The 18131-nt window shown below is 37.7% G+C and overlaps 1 protein-coding gene across 2 annotated transcripts in view; it reads right to left on the bottom strand.

The window, feature by feature from the left end:
• The window catches only part of LOC136863045 (mitochondrial enolase superfamily member 1), a 197364-nt gene that overhangs the window by 60912 nt on the left and 118321 nt on the right, over positions 1 to 18131 (bottom strand). For both annotated transcript variants that reach the window (XM_067139367.2, XM_067139368.2), the window contains one exon: positions 10054 to 10211. In XM_067139367.2, coding sequence (XP_066995468.2) covers positions 10054 to 10211 — 158 coding nt within the window. The remainder of the gene's footprint in view (positions 1 to 10053; positions 10212 to 18131) is intronic.

Genomic DNA, 18131 nt, shown 5'->3' with positions numbered 1-18131 from the left:
TACAAATTTTGGTGAAAATGGAAAGGTATATATAGGTACTTTAAGGCAGAAACAGGTTCCAAGGAGGACATTCCAGGAATCATTAATGAACAAGGGGAGTGTGTATGCGAGGATCTTCAAAACACAGAAGTATTCAATCAGCAGTATGTAAAGATTGTTGGTTACAAGGATAATGTCCAGATATAGGAGGTGACTAATACTAAAGAAGTATTAAATTTACCTATGATAACAATGACATTTGCAGTAAGATACAAAAGTTGAAAACTAGAAAAGCGGCTGGACTTGATAAGATTTCTGGGGATATACTAAAGGCAATGGGTTGGAATATAGTACCATCTCTGAAGTACTTATTTGATTATTGTTTGCATGAAGGAGCTATACCAAATGAATGGAGAGTTGCTATAGTAGCCCCTGTGTATAAAAGAAATGGTGATAGATATAAATCTGAAAATCACAGGCCAGTCAGTTTGACATGCATTGCATGTAAGCTTTAGGAAAGCATTCTTTCTGATTATATAAGACATGTTTGCAAAATTAACAACTGGTTTGATAGAAGGCAGTTCGGGTTTAGGAAAGGTTATTCCACTGAAGCTCAACTTGTAGGATTCCAGCAAGAAATAGCAGATATCCTGGATTCAGGAGGTCAAATGAACTGTATTGCGATTGACCTATCTAAGGCATTTGATAGGGTAGATCATGGGAGACTACTGCTATTGGACTAGAAAAAAAGAGTGACTGAATGGGTGGCTATATTTCTAGAAAATAGAACTCAGAGAATTAGAGTAGGCAAAGCTTTATCTGACCCTGTAATAATTAAGAGGGGAATTCCTCAACCAGTATTATTGGACCTTTATGTTTTCTTATATATATCAATGATATGTGTAAAGAAGTGGAATCAGAGACAAGGCTGTTTGCAGATGATGTTATTCTGTACAGAGTAATAAATGTTACAAGATTATGAGCAACTGCAAAAAGACCTCAATAATGTTGTGAGATGGTCAGTAGGCAATGGTATGATGATAAACGGGGTTAAAAGTCAGGTTGTGAGTTTCATAAATAGGAAAAGTCCCCTCAGTTTTAATTACTGCATTGATGGGGTGAAAGTTCCTTTTGGGAATCATTGCAAGTACCTAGGTGTTAATGTAAGGAAAGATCATCATTGGGGTGATGACATAAATATGATTGTTAATAAAGGGTACATGGTCATTACGGTATTTAGGGGTTGTAGTAACGATGTAAAGCAGAGGGCATATAAATCTCTGGTAAGACCACAACTAGAGCATGGTTCCAGTGTATGGGACCCTCACCAGGATTACTTGATTTAAGAACTGGAAACAATCCAAAGAAAAGCAGCTCCATTTATTCTGGGTCATTTCCGACAAAAGAGTAGCGTTACAAGAATGTTACAAAGTTTGGGTTGGGAAGACTTTGGAGAAAGGTGGTGAGCTGCTCAACTCAGTGGTATACAATACCAATATAAATGGTCCGTTATTGGACATTATAAATTTTCCATCTAACTCATTCCTTGTTGCCAGCGTTTCGCCCCCGTATGCTAAGTTGGGCTCATCAGTTGGTACATAGCACACCCACCAAGACGCATGGCTAGTGCATACCGTGGAGGCCACTGTGTAGGCTACTTGGAGCCACTGGCAGTGCCAATGCACTATGAGAGACTTTGTCTCATTACCAAAAATTGATGCCTGATTGGTCATTAAATGATATAGAAAATTTATAATGTCCAATAACGAATCATTTATATTGGTATTATAAATTTACTCATTCGGGACAAATATTTCAGGTTCCCTATAGGAATCAACATTATATCATCTGATGGCCAAGCAGGCATCAATTTTTGGTAATGAGACAAAATCTCTCACAGTGCATTGGCACTGCCGGTGACTCCAAGTAGCCTACGCAGTGGCCTCCACGGCATCACAGGGGAACACACACACAGCTCACGTCGATTTCTCTCCTTTGTCTGGCCAGGTGCTGCCTAAACTCTACCTTGCACCTCACCAGCGCCAATGAAGCACATAGGCCTGACACCGCGAAGGAAGTCGGCCTTCCCTTCAATATGCTCACCTGCATTATCAACGGTGTTGATCCAATCACCTCGGAAGATGATATCACCAGCCACGTTCACTGTGCTGGCATCCCCGTTGACTATGCTTACCGGTTGCTGGACGGCTACACCTCATCAGCATCACCGAAGATCCTTCTATACCTACCTACGTTGGACTCCTGGAAGCACCTCATCACCACCGGAGTGACCATTCATCACCATTTCTACCAAGTGGAGCCTACTCCCAAACCCATACTCGCTCAGATATCCACCGACCCAACTATCCTGTCCGTGGTAAATGTGTCTCCACTTCAGACCTCGCAACAGCTGACACTGCCCTCCTCTTCCTCTCACCACACTACTAACACTACCTCGACCTTTACGATGTCAGCTTTTTTTCCCCTCCCATAATCCCATCACTACAATAACGACATGCCATCCATCGCCCATTATGCTATCATCCCCTCCTATTTCCATCCCTCCCAAGCAATCTCATCTCCAGCCACTGCCTGAGACCCCCTTGGATTCCACTGCAGCAATGCCGCCATCGCCTCCACAATCTTTCCATGACAACGCCGCAGCCGCCGCCAATCTACCATCAACACATCACACCACGTATAGCTGCGTGTTCCACGGAGTAGATCCTGCCCTCTCAGCTTGCACAATTCTTCACCAATTTCATGCAGGAGGCATCCCTGTCCGTCGAGTTTTTCGGATTCAAAATGCATCTGGCCCGACATATATGGTCCATGTCTAACTCCCGAAAGTTGAAGATGATCAACGGCTTATTATAAACGGTGCATACATCTACAACCACCGCTACAGAGGGGAGCCTTCAATCTCCCCACCCCAACCAATTCGACATTCCCCCAACAACACTCCTTGTCAAACCCACCTTTTCAACCTAGTCCACCCCTTCCCATACCTAGTCTCCTTCCCCTCACACCTTTGATGCTAGACCTTCTCCGATAGCTCATCTCTTCCCTCTGCCATCTTACTACAACCTTGCACATCCTCACCATCCATCTCTGACCTGGAACCCTCATATAAACTCCACATCTCATGTATAATCTCTTTTCAATAAAGCTCAATAAAATAAATGAAAATGAAAACCCACAAACTGTGTTCTAGTCATTGACCAGGTCAGGAATGTAATGAATGAATCATATATAGGTTATTAGTACGATGGGGTCGCCACTCCCAAAGTGATTTATTAATGACTGAGTCATGCTATGAAATGTTAATGGAGAGTGTTGCTGGAATGAAAGATGACAGGAAAAAGCGGAGTACCTGGAGAAAAACCTGTCCTGCCTCCACTCTGTCCAGCACAAATCTCACATGGAGTGACCGGGATTTGAACCACGGTATCCAGCGGTGAGAGGCCGACGTGCTGCCACCTGAGCCACAGAGGCTAATAAAATAAATAAATAAAATACTTAGGCATAGGCAACATTCCTCTCCCATCTCCTTCTTCTTCACATCTTTCACCCACCTCCTTCTTCCATTACATATCCCCAACCCACCCGCATCTCTTGGCCAGAGAGAGGGCGTAAACCTCTAGGTGGCCCGCCCCAATTACACAGTTAGTTAGCCTCCATGGTATGCACTATGTGTCTTGGTGGGTGTGCTATGTACCAACAGATGAGCCCAACTTAGCATACGGGGGTGAAACGCTGGCAACTAAGAATGAGTTAGCTGGAAAATTTATAATGTCCAATAATGGACCAACTATATTGGTACTATAAATTTACTTATTCGGGACAAATATTTCAGGTTCCCTATGGGAATCAACATCTATATCATCTGATGGCCAAGCAGGTATCATTTTTTTGTAATGAGACAATGTCTCTCATAGTGCATTGGCACTGCCGGTGGTTCCAAGCAGCCTACGCAGTGGCCTCCACAGTATGCATAACAATCATTGCTGAAGTGGAACAAGTCATAACTCAGCTCCCAATAGATCAACAACTTGAAACTAAATTCGAAGTCAAAGAGAAACTTCAAGAATTATTTATTTATTTTTTTGCTAGTGACTTTATGTCGCACTGACACTGATAGGTCTTATGGCGACGATGGGAAAGGAAAGGCCTAGGAGTTGGAAGAAAGCGACCGTGGCCTTAATTAAGGTACAGCCCCAGCATTTGCCTGGTGTGAAAATGGGAAACCACGGAAAACCATCTTCAGGGTTGCCGACAGTGGGATTCGAACCCGACTAACTCTGTCCAAAGAAAACTAAAACAAATACTTAAAACATTAATTTCATCTTTAATGAGAATGAAACATCAAGCCTAATTAACATGAATCCAAAACTACCGACAGCAAATATTGATCATTAAAATTGCTTAATTGCCAGTATTGCCGAGGCTGAATCTAGTATTTTAAAACTCCCTATCGAACATCGAAATGATGTGAAATACGAAGTAAAGAAGAACCTCCCCTCTTTAGTTAAAGAATTGAAATCCAAGTCAATATCAAACTTTAACAAACAGATAACCGGAATCAAGAGTAAAATCAAAAGTAACAATATCATAGTCACAAAAGCGGACAAAGGTCCCACAACGGTACTAATGAATAAAGAAGAATACATTAGCAAAACTGAAGATTTCTTTTCCGCTGAAACTTATAATATAGTGGAAAAAGACCCCACATTAAAAATCCAATGAGATCTTAAGAACCTGTTAAAAAAGTCTTCTTTTCTTTTACAAGAGCACGAACAACAGAAACTTACCATAATGAATTATAAATTGTACAAATAGTCACACATATAACGTTTCAAAATGTTTGCATCATTTCCTATACAAGCATTATAAATTCAATAATAAAGCCTACATAAAGAATTCTGTCAACTTCTGCAACAAACTGTCCACATTCAAGCTATCAGATAATCATGTTATGGTATCATATGATATCACTAACATGTATTCGAACATACCCATAAATGACACAATTAGCATTGTAAAATATAACCTTATGAAACATAACAATCTAAGCAGATACAAAATAGACGATTTTATTAATTTATTGAAATTCGTACTTAACAATAACTATTTCACATTCAAAAATAAAATATATCATCAAAAAGGATTAGCAATGGGCAATTTCTGGCATTCTTGCCAACATCTTTATGGATGATATGGAAACCAAATTAATAATTAATAAAATTAACAGCGTAAATCTCTGGCTAAGATTTGTGGATGATACGTTCGCGATCATAGATAAACAACTGAATAATAGTGACAACGTACTCAGGCTCCTTAACAACCTTAACCACAGTATTCGGTTTACTAAAGAGGACGAGGTCAACAACTCCTTAAAATTTTTAGACTTAACTTTGACTAGAGATAAAGATAAGTTCATTTACCAAATTTTCAGGAAACCATCTGCCGCTCCTATAACAATAAAAAGCAAATCCTTGCACCCCCACTCCCATAAGCAGGCTACATTTTACAGCTTGATTCACAGGGCCATGAACATTCCTCTTTCTAATGCTAATCGAGAAAAAGAACTAGTTTCATCAAAGAATTAGCCATGATGAATGGTTTTAAAACTGATATGATCATCAGAATCATAGGTAAAATTAGATCAAAGAGTACAACTACATTAGTTCCCGAAAAAAACAAAAAAAACAAATTTCACTATTTTTACTTTCACCAACCCAGCTAATCACAATGTCACTAAACCATTAAAAAAGCACAATATTAACATTGCATACCAGACCCGCAACACCAACCGTAATATTTTTTAAAATTCCAACTCCGTTAATACAATTTACGACAGATTCTCAAACTCAGGAATATAGAGACTCAGATGCACACAGTGCAATTTTTCTTATATACGGCAAACTGGCCCTAGCTTTAGAATAAGGTATTTAGAACATTATAATGCCTTGAAACACAAAAAGCATTCCGCCATGAGTATTCATATGAGAGACACAGGGCATAATTTCAGTACTATCGATCAAGATATGCAAATACTCAAATACGTAATAAAAGCAGTCTAATGACCGGGTATGAAAATGTTTACATTTCCTTGGACCAGTACTTTAATAAAAATAGTAATTTAAATGACATCTCGGACATTAATAGCCCCATAATTGAGCAAATCCCCAATCTAATTGCTAACTTTGGAATCAATGCTAAAAATTTCATGAAGATTTTCCATTATAAACATGCTTTCAACAATCCTCCTGTAGTAACAACAGCAACAGTAGCCACACCTACAATGCCTCCTAGCACTGCATCCCCTCCAATGGCTGACAACTCGTGTAACGTCCCGCCTCCCTTCCCCTTCCCGCTATCTTCCTCGTCTCTACGATCTCATTCGTACAACACACGTAGCAGCAAGTCAGTGACCATCAAACCTCAGTAAACAACCAAGGGACTAATCTCCCCTCAATTAACACACAGATAAGCGCCTTCTGTTATTATTTCCTTACAGTAGTACAGCCCTTAAATTCCAGCAACTGACACACATACTATTCTTCCTACACAAAATATAATAATGTTTGAAACACAATGCGAGGAAGTCCCATAAGGTTATTTACACCGAGTCAGACAACGTTTTATCATCAGTGATAATATATGTGATTTTAGCATTCCTCATCATGTTTATTTTAAAAAACAACATCATAGTTCATTACAAGAGCTCACCCTTATGTGAATAACTGTTTTTAACAGTCTAATGCAATTGAGCGAAAATTATTATGGTCATTGATTAATACGAACATTTAATCACTACATACTATAGTAACATTTCATGTCATTCATTCCAATTATATTTTAAGCAATTTTAATGATCAATTTTTGTTTTAATAGACATAATATAATCTTACTGATTATTTTTAAATTGTTAAAATTCGTATTTTATCAATGTACTAGCTGATGTACCCGTGCTTCGCTATGGGATTCTCAGAAAGACTGACTTTGTGGTTTTCCTAACCTGAAATCAACATAGGTCATTACAAAAACGTAAGTATGAATGTAGTATGAATGCTATCATATAAAATACTCGATCAAATGGAAAGCCGCACGTTTTATCACTTTTAACGAACAGAGCTGCGGTTAGATTGCGGTGCCAATCTAATAGTCCAAAGTTCCAGAGCTGGGATGACCAGGCCGCAGATTGCCATGAACACTCATCTGCCATTATTCCGCTAAAAATGCACACTGTTCATTCCAATCAGTGCCTCAGAGTAGGGATTGAATAGCCCGAATGCTATGATGATCCAGTGTGTTACGTACCAGTTGTGTCAGAAAATTTATAAACCAGGGGAATAGCATGCTAGAGAAGAAAGTTATCTAACTCCCAAGCTACTTCCCACCAATATTCAGACAGGCTGTTACACTCAGTACGACTGGGCGAGTTGACCGTGTGGTTAGCGGTGTGCAGCTGTGAGCTTGCATCCGAGAGATAGTGGATTCGAACCCCATTGTCGGCAGCACTGAAGATGGTGTTCCGTAGTTTCCCACTTTCACACCAGTCAAATGCTGGGCCTGCACCTTAATTAAGGCCTAAGACACTCCTAGCCCTTTCCTATCCCATCGTCGCCATAAAACCTATCTATGTCGGTGTAACGTAAATCAAATAAAAATACTTTGTACGCAGCAGCAATCCTATCTACCGGAGGTGAGGGGCAACAGAAGACACAAAGCACATAACGACAAACAATGGTCAATGTAATGTTATTGTTGATCAATGTTATGAGCTTTCTATATTGTAGGCCTTCACATTTAGTTTTCTTTTGACTCTGTGATTTGTAAACCATAAATTGTAGTTTCTTATTCTCCGACTTTACATACCGATTTTCATTAAATGCTGTCTACCCATTTTCTCGTTACTCGGCGCTGATATGGACTTCGTAACAAAAATCCAAATTCATGAATATCTTTGTGATCATAGCCAGTACGGTAATAATGTATACGACATGAATAATAGGAAATTTGATACTATATAACCTTAGTTATGTAGCATTCATAGATTACACCTCTAATAAGAAATATTTCAGAATTACATTTTAGGCCTTCCCCTAAACTACCATTTCACTCAGCGTGAATAAAATAATTTAAGCCTTGACTATAGCGACTTATTTCCAGACTTTGCATACCGATTTTCATCAAGATAGGACTACTAATAACAACAATATTTGAGAATTAAATTTTAGGCCTTCCCCTAAACTACCATTTTTCTCAGCGTGAATACAATTATTGATAGCCTAGATTGTAGCAACTTATTCCCCGACTTTGCATACCCATTTTCTTTAAAATATGACCACAAATAACATAAAGTTGAGAATTCAATTTTAGGCCTTCCCCTAAACTACCATTCACTCAGCGTGAGTAAAATGATTTATAGCCTAGATGGTAGAGGCTCATCCCCCGACTTCACATACCGATTTTCATTAGACCACTAATAACATAAATAGTTGAGAATTCAATTTTAGGCCTTCCCCTAAACTACCATTTCACTCAGCGTGAGCAAAATGATTTATAGCCTAGATGGTAGAGGCTCATCCCCCGACTTCACATACCGACTTTCATTAAATTCTCTTCAACCGTTTTCTCGTGATGCGTGTAATACAGACAGACAGACAGACAGACAGACAGACAGACAGACAGACAGACAGACAGACAGACAGACAGACAGACAGACAGACAGACAGACAGACAGACAGACAGACAGACAGACATTACGGAAAAGTAAAAAGTGCATTTTCTTGTTACTATGGACATGACCGATACAGAAATACCATTATTTTCAAATTCTGAGCAATGTACAGACAAAACTCTTATTATATATATATAGATATTAGTTGTTTTTTTTGTTTTATATATATATATACCAGGATTGACCCACCATGGATTATGTTATCTATAGCTGATGATGCTCACTAAGATTGAGCGAAACATGTCCTACTTGTAATTAAATGGTTTTATCCTAAATATAAAGGACTATTGTGTATTGGAAAGGTGGTTTTATTAATATAATAACTTCTTATTAATTTACTGATGTCTAATAGTGTAACATTTCTGAAATGGCTACACATTTGCCTCAATTTCTCATTTGTGTCTCTGACAGCTTTATTCACAATTGACCAGCCAGTTAAATCATGTCTATGAGGCACGTTTGTCACTATCACATTTGCATGGGTCAGCTTTCCTAGAGTCCTTTTCAGAATACTTGCGGACTGATGGCCATCATTTCTCGCTATGTCGTTGGTTCTGCCGACAATAACTATGCTGTTGTTTGGCGAGAGTTTATCAGCATTCCTCAAGAAGGGTTTCACTACTTCTGGTTGTAATAAAACCTGTCACTTCACTGTCGGCTCAAAGCCCAAAAATGAAATACAATTTAAATAGATGAATGTTGGAAAAAATAAAAGAAATAAATTTAGAACACTGCATTTTTCCACTGTATCAATGTACATAGTATAAACTATATTATACAAAAGAATTTACTGAGCAAGCAGCTGTGCGGCTTGGGTCACGTAGCTACCAGCTTGCAATTGGGAGGTAGTGGGTTTGAACACCACTACTGGCAGGCCTGAAGATGGTTTTCTGTGGTTTCCCATTTTCACACCAGGAAAATGCTGGGGCTGTATCTTAATTAAGGCCATAGTTGCTTCCTTCTCACTCCTATCCCTGTCCTATCCCATCGTCAACATAAGACCTGTCTGTGTCAGAGCAATGTAAAGCAGGTTTAAAAAAAAAGGAATTATTGATGAGTTACCTTTATTACAAAATATACCTTCTCATTCTTCATTAACGTTGACATAAATATGATCGCTGAATATATATATTTTCATATTTCACATAAATAAGTCATTAAAGACACCAAAATTTTGAATTTCCTTCCTCTTCATGAAAGAACTTTCTCCTGGCAAAGTAAACAGTTAGAGGGTGTGTATTACTCCACAAATTTTGATGTTAATAAGAAAATACAGATAATCAGCCAATTCCTCCAATCAATAATGTACAATAGTAACATTAACTTACAAGTTTGTTTTCCCAGCCAATAACTTCACGGACCATAGCACAGCGTCTTCGATCATCCTCTATATCCTGGCCAACCTTCACTTTGAAGGAAGTGAAACCCATAGACAGGTATTTGTGGCACAACTCCGCAACAAGCTTTGATGAATAACCCAGCCAGCCTGATTTAATAAAAGAAGGGAAATTCAGAAACCTATATTAAATACACATAATCAGATCGACTAAACCAACAATGTATAAATTTTGTATATACAGTGTTTAGGAGTTTATAACTGTTAGGTTCTTCAGTCTACCAAAACTAATTTTGAATAAATAAATGTATAAACTACCTGAAAAAGACATATCATAATATAATTTTAGCTGAAAAAGAAACAACTGAATTCAAATAGAATGACATGTTTCATTTTTGAAGGAACATCATCAGATTCTATCAAATCCTACTCAAAATATTTGTAAATGTATAAACATTTATATTTGTTTCTGTTTAAAAACTTAAAAAATTAAATTTGGAACTTATTTATTAAGTCCATTTCTTCTGGTAGTTTATAAATTTATTTATTTAAAATTAGTTTTGGCAGACTGAAGAACCTAACAGTCATAAATTAACTGAGTTGAAACAGAAAAGAGATGACTTTAGATATCACAAAGTATTTAGGAGTATTTTAAAAATGATTTGAAGAATATGTAATTCAAAATGTAAATAAATACATACTATTAAATATTCATGACTGAAATTTACTGCTGTAAAAGAACCCAGTAATGAAGAAAGTATCAATATCATTACTCAGTTTAATTAAAATAAGATAACCAATAGGTCAATGTGAATACAAGTATAATAAAAAAGTGGTATCCAAAACATTATATAATTAGGTCATACACTGGAATATAGAAATATGAAAGGGAATGCCTAATACAATAAACACGATGGACAGTAGCAGTGATCGTCAACTGATAGTAATGAACCTGAGAGGGCCAAAGAACAAGGATGGGACAGAAAATTGAGAGACAAATGTATAGAAGCTGAAAGGGGAGAAAACTAGAGAAGAGTATCTGAAAATAATAAAGAAAAACATGCCAATGGATGAAGTAAAAATGGAACAAGAATGGATTATATTCAGAAACACATTAAGAGAATCAGCAGAAGTAGCATGTGGAAGGAGTAGTATGAAGATGGAAAGAAACCCCATGGTGAAATGATAGAATGAAATAGTGCAGAAGAAGAATAGTGCTTTTTGAGCATGGTTCCAAAATAGGACAGAGGAAGCAAGTGAAGAGTGTCAGTTCAGAAAGAAAGAAAAAGGAAAAAGAAAGGAAGAAAGAAAGAAGAAAAGAAAGGAGTAAAAAAGGTGGTAGCAGAAAGGAGAGGAGAAGGTGGATGGAAGTGTGGATCAAGATGATGAAAGAAGGTACTGAAGGTGGAAAGAATTATACACATTGGGTAAAAGTAAGAGAAGGAAATCAAAGACAGAAAATATCCGTATGGTTAATAAAAATGGGAAGGAACTGAAGAAAAAGGAGGAACTCTAGTGGAGGGAGTACTTTAAAGAGTTGCTAAATCTAAATGGAATCTCAGAGGAGGACAAATGAAACAGACTTTACATTGAGGAAGATGAAAGAAGGGAAGATTTGGATGAGATGAGTGTGGAGAAAGTGAGAGCAGCTGGAGAGGTGGGGAAACAATGGCTATATCAGATGATGAGAGTTGTATTGAAAGAGAAGATGACACCAGAACACAGGAAGAAGGGAATAACTGTACATATCATTTTAAAAAATGTAGAAGGGAGTCTAAAAACTATCACGAGTCACCTTAATGTGTTACTGCATGAAGAGTTTTGAAAAAAATATGTAAAAATGGATTCGAGCTATAGTAGGAGGAGGTCTCAGAGAAAAACAGTATGCCTTCAGACCAGGAGCGTCTACAGTAGATCTCATCTCTGCAGTAGAACAGCTCCACAAATGGCAGTATGAATATAGGGAAAGATCTACTAATGGCCCTGGATATTGAAGATGCATATGATAGCACATGTAGAAGCTAGATAAGGAAGGCCCTGGAAAACAAAGGAATTTGGAAACAGGAAACAGGCTATATGGAGGGTAAGACATTTATCAAGGGAGTGTGGATTGTGTGAAAGTAGGAGAAGAGAGAACAGATTGGCTAGAACTGAAGAATGGTTTGAAACATGAAGGTTTTTTATTTTATTTATAAATAGCAAGATACTCGTGCTTCGCTACGGTATTATAATGGAATTTATAATTGAATGCTTAATGTTTAATATATAATCCGCCAAAATTCGTTATCTAACTGGTTTTCTGAGAGAATCTGCCAATATTCGTGATCCGACTCGTTTTTTGAGAGATTACGGCAATGTTCCTCCCATCTTTCAATCTTTCTTTCCAGCAATCGATTTTGTACTTCCCAGGCTAGGTCCAGGTATTTCACCCAGTCAGTTGGGTCCCTAAATCTTTGCCGTCTTTTCCTATAAATATTTTTAATATGGATCAAATCCTAGAGGTGATCTGGCATGGTGTTGTCTTGGGTGCCTTGGCAGTACTGAACCTGCGGCCGGACTGCAATCATAGTTATTACCCGGCCAGGACCCGTTTCCAGCGCGGTTCGCACATTTTGACGACGGTCCAGAATATTATTATTATTATTATTATTATTATTATTATTATTATTATTATTATTATTATTATTATTGATGGTCTGGAAACTACAGCAAGATGCAAGACCACTACTTGGCGGTAAATTACATCCTCTACCACTGTCATTGCTGACAATGTGACCAGCACCATCGTCGCGCATAGGAAAGTGCACAAGATTTCTGGCAACATGAATGATATACTTCTGTGAATTATTGACATTATTATTGAGACGAACAATTGCACGGTCAATTTCATTCCTATTGTTTATTTCAAATGTGTTTAAATTTTTATTAATATGCCAAGAGAATCTACTGTAATCTAACTTTATGTACTGCAAAGGAAAAGATGGTTCATGAAAAAGAATCCAGGAAAGATTAAAAATGATCAGTTTATGATCAGAATAAGTACATTATGAACAGTAAAATCAATTGGTCTCAACTCCTTTTTCACCCCACTGCCGTTAAGTTGATTTACCCCCCAAAGAAAAGAAAGCGTGTTTCCTTATGTTTAAAGGAGATTGCAAATACCAATGTTCACGTCTGTTACCTTCAGTTCTGAGATAAAAATTCACTAACATGGCGGACAGTGCATAGACGCAAAATACGAGGCTCGTGGCGAACGTGAATTTAGCAGGTGAATTTTCATAGTGTGGCAGCTCAGAGTTTATTACACTATCTCCAGTGCAGTAGTTCCGAGTGAGTGTTAGTGAAGTGATTGGTGAAAGCGTAAGGCAAAAATTCAATAAATTAATAATGCCACGCAAGGTAAAGCAAGTGCCAATGGAAGCCATAGTTAAGCAGGCCGTACAAGAAGCGCTGAGCAGCAAAGAGACACTTGGCATGCTTGCCAACCTTATCCAGGACCAGGTAACAAAGTCAGTTGTTGATCAATTAAAGGAGACTACTAACTTTAATACTAGTGTAATTGAAGAACTTAGGACGGCTCTGGAGGAGCGGGACAAAACAATCATTGATTAAAAACTGAACTGCAGGATAAAACTGACTGTTTGGAACAATATCAAAGAAGGCAGTGCCTACCTGTGTTCGGTATACCGGAAACTGCGGACAAGAACACTGACAACTTAGTTCTAGACATTGCGAAAGAAATCGGGGTCAGTCTTTCCGTGGATGACATTGATAGGTCTCACAGTGTTGGGAAAAATCAGAATGGGGGTCCGCGACCTATAATTGTCAAGTTTGTATCATACCGTAAGAGAAACGCTACATTCACGAACAAAAAGAAACTTAAGGGTTCGAATAAAACCATCCGCGAGGACCTTACTCCAGCAAGACTCTGACTTCTTCAGGAAGCAGTCGCAAAATTTACCGTCCAGAACGTATGGTCTAGAGATGGGATCATATATGTAAAACATGGGAACCGAAAAATAGCCATTACTAATCGTTCAGATTTTAACAGTATTCACTAGCCATGAGCAGATTCTCTGCAATGTAAGTACCGCCATAGTTATTTTAGTTCACTTAAGTTAATTTTCCACATAGTTGTAGTGTTGACTTAGGTGCCTCGCCGAATACCACTAACCGTCTCAAAGACATTCTTGCGCCGTACCCTACTTCTCTACAAATAGCATATGTCAATACACAGAGCATTGTCCCACATTTCTCAGAACTCTCCAAAATATTTTCAACCTGTAATCTGCATGCTATAATGATTTCAGAATCATGGTTGCGTCAGTCTACCCCTTCAGCACTGGTTAAAATGAGTGGATACACTTTAATTAGGAACGATAGAGAAGGAAAGCCTGGAGGCGGAGTTGGAATATTCATACGTGACGATTTGAAATACAAGGTAATATTCAAATCGCCGAGTGAATACTCTCACAGACCGGAGTTCTTGTTCGTAGAAATTGAAATTCGTGGTACGAAGTGTTTACTCGGTGTAGTGTATCGCCCACCGAAGACCGGAAACACAACGGATCTAGAGGAAGCCCTACAGGATTTAATATCCAAGTATGAACACATGGTTTTAATGGGAGATTTTAACACTGACCTGACAAATGCAACTACTGAAACTAGGCGACTAACATGCATGTTTGAATCCATTAATATGACAATTCTGCCCTTACAACCCACACGCCATGTTGCAGCCTTGCACACACTCCTTGACCTAATCGTTGTAAACAATAAAGACCGTATATTGTCACATGGACAGATGCCTGTGCCAGGCCTTTCCCACCATGATATGATTTACGCTGCATACTCTTTGAAGTGTCCAAAATACAAGCCTAAGATAATCACATACAGAGATTTCAAAAATTTGAAGGAAGAAGCCCTCATTGAGGACGCTCTGAGCACACCATGGCACACAGTTCAGTATATAAAGGACATTGACAACAAAGTATCTCATTTTAACGAACTTCTCTTAACTTTATACGACAGACATGCCCCATTACATACTGCTTGAGTAAAGCGACCCTCTAACCCTTGGCTCAATCAAGAAATTTGTGATCAAATGAAAGACAGAGACGTAGCCTATAGCTACTATGTGAAATATCCAACACAGGACAATTTTGAGAAATATAAAAGACTCCAAAATAAAACAATGCAGATGATAAGAAACGCTAAAATACGCTACTCGTACGAAGTTTGAAATACACATAACTCTGCAGCTGTATGGAAAACTCTCCGCAATATGGGTCTAAATAAAACAAAGACAAAGGATAGTAAATTTAATGTACCTTTGGATGATCTGAATAATTATTTTAGCTCAAGAAACTTCCAGACGAACGGAAATACCAAGAGAGCCACTATCGACAAAATATCTTCAAAGAGAAAGCATGGTGGAGAAACATTCTACTTCTCTCATGTGACTCCAGGTGATGTAAAGAGCGCCCTCAAAGACATAAAATCAGGGTCTACTGGACACGAAGGAATAAACCTATTCCTTTTAAGAAAAATTCCAGACATCGTTCTTCCTACAATAACGCACATTAGTAACACCTCTCTTATGATGGGAATCTTTCCTGAGAACTGGAAAAATGCCATCATCAGACCCTTGCCGAAAAATAGTACCCCTATAACCTTTGACGATTACCGGCCTGTTAGTATCCTCCCTGTACTAGGAAAAGTATTGGAAAAACTAGTACACAAACAAATGACAGACTGTCTCTTACATCATAACTTACTCGACAGATATCAATCAGGGTTTAGATCGAATTACAGCACCAACACAGCATTAGTAAAAGTAACTAACGACATTCAGCTAGCAATGGATAATGGACAAATGACAATTCTAATTCTTCTCGACCTTACAAAGGCATTTGACTGCATAGACAAAGACATTTTACTAGCCAAATTAGAAATGACGACATTTTCTAATAATGTATTATGCTGGGTACGTTCCTATCTCAGTGGACGTAAACAATGTGTGTGTCAGTGGGAGACAATATGTCTAGATGGCTAAATACTGAGATGGGGTAGCACAGGGTGGGGATGTTATCACCGCTTCTGTTCTCCCTATACATGAATGACCTATCAGAACAGCTGACGAACTGTAAATATCATTTATATGCAGACGACATCCAATTGTATATTCATACCAAGCCGAATGACATACAAAAAGCAACCATGAAATTAAACAAAGACCTATTTAACATTAACGAATGGACTAGTAGCCACTGCCTGAAGGTAAACCCATTAAAATCACAAGCCATCATAATAGGATCTAAAAAAGCGCATGCCAAGTTAGAAAGTATCAATATACCAGTTATCAAGATCAATGAAACACATATGACACTGAAAGACTTCGTTAAGAAACTTGGAATAATTTTTGATAAGTATTTAAGTTGGTCAGAGCACGTAACAAAAATTTGTCAACGTGTATTCGGCTCATTACACTCACTGCACAAACTGAGGGACTTTCTTCCTGTCAAAACCAGGAAACTGCTCGTTCAAGGACTAATACTACCAATATTTAATTATGGTGACGTAGTCTATAATAACATAAGTTATTCACTTGGCTCTAAACTTCAACGGGCGCATAATGCCTACATTCGATTCATTCTAAATGTTCCGCTCCATTCCCACATCAGCCCATTCCTCCATCAGCTGTCCTGGTTAAGATTATGCGATAGACCTAAACACCATGCTGTTTCTCTTCTGCACAAAATACTGCGAACAGGTAAACCAGACTACCTGAGAATAGATTTCAGCTACCTCTCTCCCTCAGGTAGAACACCCGCAAGGTCATCAATACGATGCCTGTTGTCCATTCCCATTCACCACAGTAGGATGTATAACAACTCCTTTGTACCGGGGACCATACGTTCCTGGAATTCCCTCCCGGCTGAAATTAGAGACATAAGCAACCTAAAGATATTCAAAAGAATGTGCTGGAACTTTTATCTACATTCAGAATAATTTACTCCAACAAGTACCCTGAAATGTTAGATTAAGTCAAATGAATAAAATGTAAATGTAAGATTAGTAACATTGACAATTTTTGAGGTATAGTTTTAATAATAGTAAATACTATCAATTCATTTTAAAATGTTAAAAACAAATTATGATACTTTACATTTCAGTTAAATTACATTTCATGTTAATTTTAAATTATATTAAACTTATTTTTAATTTTAAATAGTTATAATGTTCTGTTTACACAGGTGTACAATTATATGGTTTGGCATAATAGCAGGCTTCATAGCCTGAGCCCCGCCATGTACATAAATATATATATAAATAAATAAATAAATAAATAAATAAATAAATAAATAAATAAATAAATAAATAAATCCCATAAAGATAATTCAGTTTTTTCACTTCCTATCACACTCCCCACCCCACTTAAGTGAATTTCCCGTTAAAAATACTTGTTTCCTTAATAGTAAAGGATTTTCTAAATACCAATTAACACGACTCTAACATCTTCAGTTTTTGAGATATGTGTCCACATAAAAGGAATTCAACTCCTTTTCACTCCACCCCCAAAAATGATTTCGCCCAAAAACGCTTTTTTCTTTGTTTTTAAAGGTGATCCAAATATCAATGTTTACGTCTGTAACAACTTTAGTTTTTATTAGACGTAAGTATCCTCATACAATTAATTCAATTAATTTTTCAATTTTTCCCCTACCCCTCCCCTCCTTCGCCCACCCTTCATTGGATTTTCTGAGAATACGTGTTTGTTTAATTTTAAAGCAGTTTCCAAATACCAATTTTCATGTCTGCAAAATCTTTCGTTCTTGAGATAATAGCATCCTCATACAAATAATTCAACTAATCTTTCAATTTCCCTCTTCCCTTTAGGTGGATTTCTGAAAACATAAAATACGCATTCCTTTATTTTTACAGGAAATTCCAAATACCAAGTTTCAAGTCTGTAACATCTTCAGCTTTTGAGATATCAGTATCCTAATTAAAGGAATTCAACCCCATTTTCAATCACTTTTACCCCTCCACCAAAGTGGTTTTTCAGAA

Source organism: Anabrus simplex, chromosome 2 (genome assembly GCF_040414725.1).
Source record: "Anabrus simplex isolate iqAnaSimp1 chromosome 2, ASM4041472v1, whole genome shotgun sequence".
Classification (NCBI taxonomy): Eukaryota; Metazoa; Arthropoda; class Insecta; order Orthoptera; family Tettigoniidae; genus Anabrus; species Anabrus simplex.
Note: the sequence above shows the minus strand (reverse complement) of the source record. Positions and strands in the feature narration are given on the sequence as shown.